At 35.2% G+C, this 10691-nt stretch overlaps 2 protein-coding genes across 2 annotated transcripts; both read left to right on the top strand.

Moving 5' to 3' along the window:
• The first annotated feature begins 532 nt into the window (after positions 1 to 532).
• LOC132066905 (uncharacterized acetyltransferase At3g50280-like) lies at positions 533 to 1959 on the top strand. The gene has a single exon (XM_059460097.1). It carries the CDS (start codon positions 533 to 535, stop codon positions 1928 to 1930), a length of 1398 nt encoding a protein of 465 aa, XP_059316080.1. The 3' UTR covers positions 1931 to 1959.
• Positions 1960 to 8985: 7026 nt separating this feature from the next.
• LOC132068369 (uncharacterized) lies at positions 8986 to 10231 on the top strand. Its single transcript, XM_059461938.1, has 2 exons — positions 8986 to 9600; positions 9912 to 10231. The coding sequence occupies exons 1-2, from the start codon at positions 9081 to 9083 to the stop codon at positions 9944 to 9946; spliced, it is 555 nt and encodes a 184-aa protein (XP_059317921.1). The 5' UTR covers positions 8986 to 9080; the 3' UTR covers positions 9947 to 10231.
• Positions 10232 to 10691: the final 460 nt, after the last annotated feature.

The following is a 10691-nucleotide window of genomic DNA, read 5'->3' as shown; positions in this document are numbered from 1 at the left end:
CAAGTAGATGAAAATATGACACTGTCTTTACATACACTTTAATCACTAGATCACAGTTAATTAACATATAATCTTAACTTAATTAATAATTAATCATGATAAAATAATATAATCCGGTATAAATATCGAGTCCAGTAACCATATAATTGTGTGTGATAATTATTAAATCACTAATACATGCAGCAACATTGGTGTTTATAGTCGGGCACGTTCCTGTCCAGTGATATGATTGAACCAGCAAGTCCCCATTCAGATACTACTCATTCAAATACTACTCTAATTAACTATTAAAATGAGCTCTGGTCAACTCCCCCGAGTTGCAAGACAGAGAACATCTTATGGAAAGAAGCTAAGAAAGCCAACACAAATATCAAATAAAGAATCTCCATCTCATCAAATGCATGAATTAATCCCCTCTCATAATATTGAAATACCAAACCTATATAAAGCCCCTCTTACTGCTCACTTCAATATCCTCAGCTTTCACTCCTCATTCCAACTAATAAGAGTAAAGCTTAGTACAGAGCTAACAATGTCTTCTGCATCTGTTACTTTGGTCTCCAAATGCACTATTTTTCCATCTCAAAAATCATCTCTTTCTGATCTCAAACTCTCTGTTTCCGATCTTTCAATGCTGTCTGTTCACTACATTCAGAAAGGTGCTCTCTTTACTCGTCCCTCTTTTCCCATCACCCAACTCATTTCCCTTCTCAAACTCAGTCTTTCTCAAACACTCACTCACTTCCCTCCCTTAGCCGGTCGATTCTTCACAGACTCAAATGGCTACGTCTACATTTCTTGCAACGACGCTGGCGTTGATTTTGTACATGCTACAGCCACTCACATTTACATTCGCGATGTCATAGGCTCCATTGATGTTCCTCATCATGTCAAAGAGTTCTTTCCGTTTGATCAAAAAGTGAGCTATCAAGGCCATTTTAGCCCTCTTCTCGCCGTCCAAGTAACTGAATTAGCTGACGGCGTCTTCATTGGCTGCGCCGTCAATCATTCCGTCACTGACGGGACATCTTTTTGGAACTTTTTCAATACATTTGCTGAGGTTAGCAGGGGTGTGAAAAGGATTATAAGGCAGCCTGATTTTACCCGTAATTCAATCTTGATTTCAAACGCTGTGCTAAAACTCCCGGCTGATGGCCCTAAAGTTACTTTCGCCGGTGATGCCCCATTGAGGGAGAGGATATTTAGTTTCAAAAGAGAATCAATTCTAAGACTCAAAGCGAAGACCAACAATCAGATATTGGATTTCGACGGAGAAATTAATATCGTTAAATTGATGGGAAAACAGAGAAACGATCCCCTGAAATTCGATATGAAAGCAGAAACGGACACGATAAATCCAGTGGATGAGATTTCATCATTTCAATCCCTTTGCGCGTTGCTGTGGCGTGCAGTGACACGTGCACGGAAGTTCCCATCTTCGAAAATGACGACATTCAGAATGGCTGTAAATTGTCGTCACCGTCTCCAACCGAAGCTAAATCCCTTACACTTCGGCAACGCAATTCAGAGCATTCCAACTTATGCATCAGCAGGCGACGTTTTATCTAACGATCTGCATTGGTGTGCGGAGCAATTGAACGAGAATGTGAAGGCGCACGATGATGTTATGGTGAGGAAGTTTGTAGAGGATTGGGAGAAGGACCCACGGTGTTTTCCGTTGGGGAATTTTGACGGAGCGATGCTGACAATGGGGAGCTCGCCGAGGTTTCCAATGTATGACAATGATTTCGGGTGGGGGAGACCAGTTGCAGTAAGGAGTGGTCGGGCGAATAAGTTTGATGGGAAGATATCAGCGTTTCCAGGGAGAGAAGGAGGAGGAAGCGTCGATTTAGAGGTGGTTTTATCACCTGAAACAATGGAAGGCTTGGAGTCTGATCTGGAATTCATGCAGTATGTTACTGGTTTTTGAATATTGCTGCAATTCTTACGTGAATTTAAATGGCCTAATTAAATGGTGATCAGCTTTGTATTAAAGGATGAGTGTGACGTATTACTCCTTGTTTATCATGTGCTATCTTGTGATTAATTTAATTTTATTAATATGTTTTAGAATCCTTATGGATTTGATAATGAAAACTTTAATGCTAATGTTACATAGAGAGTGCTTTATATATGACCCCTTTTGGATTGATGTGAATTAGCACTCCCTGTTTTCCATTGGATTGATGTGAATTAGCATCAACATGACCTATAGAGTCGAATCATAAGGATTGTCGATGTATTGCCTTAAAATAATAGCATATGCCGATAAATTGAAAAGGATGGTTGAATATCACCGTATGGATTAAAAAGCGGGACGTTTTCAGTGGGTAGTCGGAACATAATCTATGAAGAAAGTCCTTTAAAATATTTTCATTAAAAGTTGAATCATTTAGTTCATTAAAAAGTGGTGGGTGATAGTTTGTAGTATATGCATACTTTTGACTACAAGTCTTTTGACTAAATATCTGCGGTTGTAAGAGGGAGAGATTCCACCCAACTTTTTGTAGGCAAAAATAGAAAGTCAGCCACCATACAGATTCCGGAATTTGGGTTTTGTCTCATTTGTCTTCTGCTATATTCTCATAGCAAATACACTAATTTTATGTTACTTTTGGCTGTGGAGACGGTTTATTCCATGCAAATGCAGTGTTTTTATACCCCAAGTATTTTCAATAACAAAAATGCTCAATTTATACCTACTCTATACTCACTCCGATCCGTTCCAAAATAAGTCACCTTAGAGAAAAATATTTGGCCCAAAATAAGTCTCATATTAGGAATTCAAGATAAAAATTGATAGGTGTTTCTTACTATGTCCTTAGCATTAAAGGACTAGTCCCCTTTAATACTAGGAGTATTGCTCAATTCTCAAAAAACAAATGTAAATTGGAGTAGTTTAGTGAACTCCACATTATATTTATTAATTTCTTAATAGGCGTGATTTTTGTTGCGGTGACTCTTATTTTAAGAGGGAATGTTAACTAAACTATGTCATCATCTGGTAGAAATTGTTAACCAAAGAACTTTTACCATTACCCAAACTTTTCATATATGCCCTTATTTTCCAAAGCAGCTCAACTAACTAATTTTATGATTTTATCCTTACTGCCCAAGCTCATTAATCCATTTATTATTGAAGAGGGTTTGCTCATAATGATTGCAATGGCTACTCAAGTCGATGGCGAAATCAGGAATTTCGTTAAAAGTTTTTAAAGTTTGATATACATATTTATAAAAATTAACTTTTAACCTATATATACAATATAAATTCTTATATTATGAACATAATTCAACTGACCACACTTCACATTCAGTCTATGTGGCTACCGCTGCCCCAAGTAGTTAAACTTCTTCAAGTGTGGCTTTAGAAAACCGATCATATTACAGCTTTCTGCTTTCGTCTGTTTATGAAGAACAGTCTCATGCTTTAGTACACAAAATTACAGGGCAAATGCTACGCTTCTAATACTAAATCTTCCAATTTTTTTTATTTAGCCTTAACCAACGACTACGAGTAAACTAGGAAAATCCCATAAAACAAGATAATAGAATAATGCCTAATTAATAACAAGCATCATTATTACCATAACTTATAAAATTTCTTTTTTTATAGTAAACTTTGAAATATTACCACAAACAAAAAAAAGAGCACCCATTAGACTCGATCGACCACCTTCCAGGAAGGGTGCCAAGATCTAGTGAGCCTCCAAGGAGAAAACTTAACTACAAAAGGACTGTATCAAATAGGCACATTTCCTACCTCTCTTCGAGTATCTAAACATGTCTACTCTCTCCTTAATTACACTTTGAGCAAAACTACTATTCAAGCCTTCCCCTTGAAAATTTTATGATTCCTAGCTATCCAGATTTGGTAGATGATTGCCCCATAAACTTTGATATATCCTGAATCATTTGTTTATATACCGAAATTCTCTTTTATTTTTTGGGAAGGATGAAAAGCTGTCCTCATACATGACTGAGGAAATTCACAAGGTGAAATGCACACAGTTCAGCTGATTCAGCGTAACTATATTATCTTAGCAAAAGAGTGACTGTTATAATAAAACAAATTCTTCACGATTACTCGTTAACTGTCGTTCACGTGGAAGCTGGAAAAACATTAAGGTCCAAGAACTTTGACACCGTAATTTGTTGTTACTGTATTAACTAATGAAAAGACAGCAAGTGGAACTATAGAGTCAAACCATTAAATAATACAAAGTACGTATAATATTAATAGATACTGTTGTGTTCTGTATTTGGTTTATGTCCAAATGTCCTAGTTGGATTAAATTAATAGAATACGCCGACGAATCAAAAAAGACGGTTTCGAGGATCATTCTGGTCATTAATAAAACGGCCTCTTGAGTGGGATAATCTAAAACACAAGCTAAGGTCAATTATTACAAGTATTTTAAATTAGTAACGTGGTGGAATTAATTAATTAGCAGTCTTTTGATTAATAGTGAGGAGATTCCAAACTGAGTTTTGTAAGCATATAAGGAGAATGACAGGTCATATACAAAACGTAAAATGACGGCGTTCATGGATTATTAATATTATGAGGATTCCACCTCTCCTAGAATCAGGTATTTGTCTCATTGTCTCTTTCTATATCTGTCACAGCAATGCAAATAAATATTTTTCCTTTCGCTCTGTAGATCATTGAGGGTTTACTCTATGCAAATGCAGTGTTGCCATTTATTTAGTTGCTTTGTTTCAGTTTTTACCATTAATGACATGATTTTATATCCACATAATATTATACTTAGCATATTTGAAATCGTAAGTTTCAAAGTCTTTATAAAATTTCATGTCCAATCAGTCAAAAAGCTTTACACTGGACCGACATTATATATTAAAATTTAAACTCATATTATGAACCTCCTCCATTCTATTTTTGTATAATAAATATAGCTTGAGTATTTGAGGTCCAAGTTGCTAATAAATATAGTTTGAGTATTTGAGGTTCAAGTTGCCATTTTGGAATGTCAATTAATTATTAACCTTTATCACACAAGTCAAATTCCAGAAGAAGGATTTCGTGTCTTTTTAAATTGAGTCCGCCTTTTGGTAGTAGTACCAGAGTAAAATTTTATGTCCCTTCCGATTAATAGCCACATTTGCCATGTGGGGTAACTTCTCTTTGTAGGAATTTTTTTCTCCCAAGCAAATATTTCATCAGTCAAAAAAAGAATAATTTAATTATAATATTTCAGTTAAAAAGAGATTTACTGAAAGCAAATTATTTTAGCACACATAATTCAGTCACTAATGTCAGCAAAACATTAAAGTCATGAAACGATAAGTACTCTTCACTCTTAATCAAATGGTTTAAATACGAGCCTTGAGAATAGAGTCGCTTTTGGTAAGGAATGTTTTACCTTCAAACTTCTCGGCATGTATCCTCTGGATATTGACCCCAAAGTGTGTATTAAACACTGAATATAATATCGGTAACATTATTGTTTATAGTTAGTTGGGCACGTCCCAGCCAATCATATCTTTGAAGTAGCAGTCCCCCAAATCAAAATCAAAAGAAAAAAGAAAAAAATGAACACTGGGTCAACTCCTCTCAAGTTGCAAACTTGCGAAGAGAAAAGACAGCAACTGCCAACTCCTCAAATACATGAATCCATGACATTTAATTTAGTTCACATAGATTTTTTTTCCTCAGTCTACATGGTAATAAGATCCAATCCGACCCGACCCAAACTTAAATTGACTCTTATTAACACTATTCTCTCTAAATTAAAATAGGATTTCACTCTCTCTGGAAAAAATTGGCCCATCATTTTATTAAAATCGTGTCAGTCTTTTTTTTTTTTTTTTCAAGCGAGTCCATAAGGATTTTTTTACCGACATTAAGTAAATATAGTTCTTGAAGTTTGATCCTTCTTTCTGACCCATAAATCGTACTCCTATCATATATTGACAACACTAATAATTAATCAGAATAAGAGCATCCTAGTTTTCCCTAATGTTCCGTGCAACACCATTGACCTAGTGGTCCATTTTTGCAAAAAATAATGCCTGTGGGGAAGAGATAAACCAGTTTCTTTGAGATTTCATAGCTTTTGACTTCAATACACAAGTAGTTTTCAAGTTCTGAATTTTTGGTGAGAGTTTTGTCCAACCGAATAGGGTTAATAAGGATTAATTTGGGTTATAGGTTTGGGTTAGTCAAGTCTTATTGCCATGTGTGGACTGAGAAAAGAAAATGAAAAAAGTCCATGTGGACTAAATTAAATATCATGTCATATTTTGTTGGCCAAATATTAATTGGGTGATTTTTAATGTGATATATATAGAGAAAGTAAAGTGACCTTATTGTCACAAAAGAAAGAAACATGACTTTGAGAGCATTACATATAGTTGGATGACCTTCTGTGTTACTACCTCAATATTTACTTCTGAGGTACTATCATATGATGACGTTCAATAAAACAAACTATAATTGCTACATCTTTAAATCACACAAAGATAATAGCCATATATGAAGCTAGCTGAGACTATATATGATTGAGATCAATGACAACACATTAAGTAACTATGACGAAGATTGCAATAGTAATATTTATGTATGAAGACAATGCTGCTTGCATAGCTCAACTGAAAAGAGAATATACTGAAGGAGATAAAACAAAATGTATTCATCAATATTTATTTTTTGTGCATGATCTTCTACAAAATGTGAAATAGATGTTCGACATATCTTTCATAATTTGACAAATCTGTTAGTTCACTAATTAGACATTACTAACATCGAATTTACCACAAAATTAGATGTGTCGCCTTCAAAATATCAAATAAATATTTTCATTGGAGATGGTAAAATCATATGTACTCTTTTGTTCCTTAAAGAAATAATAGAACAATTGCTAATAATAAGTATCATTATTTACCGTAACATATAGAACTCTGATATTTTAAATCCTATAGATTTTTTTTTCTCTCGAAGGATGAAAAGGGGTCCTCATACATTTTAAGGAAATTCACAAAGGTGAAATGCACACAGTTCAGCTGGTTCAGTGTACATTAAAGATATTACACTTTTTTACATCCTAATCGCAATGTATGTTGCTTAACACTAGTAGTATATAGTTTGATTAATTGAATAATCCTAACAAAAGAGTGACTATCATAATAAAAATATTCTTCGCTAGTGCTTGTAAACTGTCGTTCACGTGGAAGCTGGAAAAACATTAAGGTCTGAGAACTTTGCCACCTTAATTTGTTGCTACTATTAATTAATGTAAGACAGCATATATCAAGTGGAAGTGGAAGTGTGGAACTATAGGGTCGAAGACTCAAACCATTAAATAATACATAATGCGTATAATATTAGTAGATTCTATTGTGGTCTGTATTTGGATTAAAATAATGACAAAAGCCGACGAATCAAAAGACGGTTTTGAGGATCATTCTAGGCATTAATCAAATGAAATCTTAAGTTGGATCATTTAAAACACAAGCTAAGGTCAATTAGTAAAATTATTTTAAATTAGTAGTGGAATTAATCAATTGATTGGCAGCAGTATTCTGATTAATGGTGTTCGCATTGTAACTTGTAAGAGTGAGGAGATTCCAAACTGACTTTTGTATGCATGAGGAGAATGACAGATCACATACAGAAACTTAAAAGACGGCGCTAATGAATAATAATAATAATAATAATAATAATAATAATAATAATAATAATACTGGTATAAAATAATAAAACTAGAAGAAGAAGAATAATACAGATAGAGAGAGAAGAGAAGATAATTCTTTTATTTCTCTTGAGGGATTATTTACAATGATAGTGTTGACAATGACCCTTCACCTGCTCCTAATCACAGTTCAGAGGGACTTGCAGTGATGTTGAAATTAAAGAATAAGGAAGTGTCATGCCATAATTCTATTACTAATGTACAGCTGTAACCTAGAAGCTTCCGGTGGCAATTTTGTAATTTAACATACCACAAAAGTCGGTTAGGCCCACTTGGGTCGGTTAGAGCATATAGGTAGATATTTTCCATTTTCTCCTGTATATAAACATGTACGCGGTTACATTTCTTAGTTGAGCAATACAAAATATAGTTTAATTTCGTTCCTGTTCATGAAAATTAACATGGTATCAGAGCTTGTGTACTCGATTCTACTCTGAATTTCTTCATTTTTGTTCGGATTCCTTCATTTGGTTCAGACTCTACTCTGAATTTCCTCATTTTTGTTTGGATTCTACTCTAAATTTCCTCATTTTGTTCGTATTGTTTTGTGGATTTCTTCAAGTTATTGGAAGAAATCGTTGTTTCTCTCAGTTGCGATTCAACAAAATTTCTTCTCTTTTGAGTCTGTTTTGTTATTTCTTGTCTCTAATGGCTGACAATAGCATATTTGTTGCCAAGCAAACTGTGGTTGAAAGCTCACATACTCTTTACTTGAGTCCTTCAAATAATCCTGGAGTGGTTTTGGTGTTCTCACCATTTGATGGAACTGGATATGTAGATTGGAGAAAATCGATGTTAATTTCATTATCGGCTAAGAATAAATTGGGTTTTATCAATGGAATGATAGTAAGACCAAGCGATGCCTCAGCTTACCTGGATTTGTGGGTGCGATGCAATGATATGGTGATGGCTTGGTTATTGAATTCATTGACTAAGGAGATCACATCTAGTGTTCTTCATTCTAAATCTGCTCGAGATTTGTGGAGAACACTTGAAGATAGGTATGGACAATATGATGTTGCACAATTATTTGCTTTACAAAAGAAATTGTTAGAAACTGTCTAAGGTTCGAATAATATTGCTACACACTTCAATAACATGAAGGCTGTTTGGGATGAGATTGAAGCCCTAGATGCAAGGGTTCCATGTACTTGTGTTGATTGTAAATGTGAAGCCAAGGAAAAGAACAAAGCCCTTGAGAATAGGCAAAAACTTGTTCAATTTCTGATGGGACTTAACGATACTTACACTGCTTCTCGTGGCAACATTATGATGATGAGCCCAGCTCCTAATATTGACAAAGTGTATTGTTTACTCCTTTAAGAGGAGAGATAGAGATCCATTCAACATGTGGCTTCTTCTCCTATGGAGTCAGCTTCTTTTACTGCATCTGCACACAGGAAACCACAATATTCAGGGAATTCGATTTTTAATCAAAATGGTGGAAATGGTAATAATAGACCAGGACCGCCTAGACCATATGAAGATAATAAGAGGAATTTTAATTCAAATGTTGGGAATTCGAACTCGTATAATTGCACTTTCTGCAAGAAACCTGGATCAACTCATACCATAGAGAAGTGTTATAAACTACATGGTTATCCGCCACATTCTAAGTTCAATAACAATAGGCTTGGGAATTTTCAGAACCAACACATGGTTCAGGGTAACTCTGTTTCTACTGCAGACAACTACTACATTGGATATGGTAATCAGGTTGTTGATTTCCCCAGCACAAAAGGCACTCAAACTCAAGTTTCTTCTTCTAACACTATGGGACTCAGTCTAAAGCAATATTCTCAGCTGATGGACATGCTACAACAAGTTAAACTTGGACAGCAGACTGTTTCAAGTTTAGAGGTCAACGTTACTACCAATTGTGTTGGTATCTCCCCTTTTTTACCTGTTCTACTTCCTAATCTCTCCATATCTCGTTCTTGGATACTTGACTCAGGTGCCTCTGAGCACATGACATTTGACAGATCCATTCTTTCTAATCTCAAACCTTTGGCTCATACTCTAACAGTAAACCTGCCCAACTCTTTTAAAATCAAAGTCACACACTCAGGCACTGATCTTACCTTTGATAAAGTCCTTTATGTGCCTTCGTTTAAATCTAACTTGTTATCTGTTCACAAGTTTTGTTCTCAATTTGGTAGTGATCTTATTTTTTCGGCTTTCATGTGTTCTTTGCAGGGCCTTTCACTGAAGAGGCCTCTGGCTCTTGGTAGAATTCAGAATGGTTTATACATCCTTCAGTCTACTCATCCATCATCTGGACAATGCTCCACTGTTTCAGCTTCTTTGTCTAGCTCTACTCCTAATTCTGTTACTTGTATTCCTTGTCATTCAGCATCTAGTTCTAAAGGTTGTATTTCTATTCAATCTTTGTCTAGTTCAGTGGATTCACATCACAATGTATGGCATATTAGACTGGGGCACATGCCCATATCTAGCATGAGGAGCATTACTTGCTTACTACAAGCTGTTGTTAATAAAGATTCAGTTCCCTGTGATATTTGTCCCCTAGCCAGACAACACAAATTACCTTTTTCTTCTAGTACTATCTCTACTTCCCATATTTTTGAGCTCATTCACATTGACACATGGGGTCCCTATAAGACTCCTACACATGACAGTTTTAAATACTTCCTTACTATTGTAGATGATTTTAGCCGGGGTACTTGGACTTAAGTTCAAAGGGAAATGCTTTCACTATTCTTCAATCTTTTATTTCTATGGTTGAAAGGCAGTTTGACACTAAAATCAAAATCGTGAGGTCTGACAATGCTCTGGAACTTGGTTCCAGCATTGCATCCTCTTCTTATTTTTTGTCTAAAGGTATTATCCACCAGACCAGTTATGTTGACACTCCTCAACAAAATGGCGTCGTGGAGCGCAAATATAAGCATTTACTAGAAGTTTGTCGAGCCCTTTTATTTTAGTCTCACCTTCCCATTAGTTATTGGGGTGAGT

Source organism: Lycium ferocissimum, chromosome 8 (genome assembly GCF_029784015.1).
Source record: "Lycium ferocissimum isolate CSIRO_LF1 chromosome 8, AGI_CSIRO_Lferr_CH_V1, whole genome shotgun sequence".
Taxonomy (NCBI): domain Eukaryota; kingdom Viridiplantae; phylum Streptophyta; class Magnoliopsida; order Solanales; family Solanaceae; genus Lycium; species Lycium ferocissimum.
This window is presented reverse-complemented; position numbering and strand designations above follow the sequence as displayed.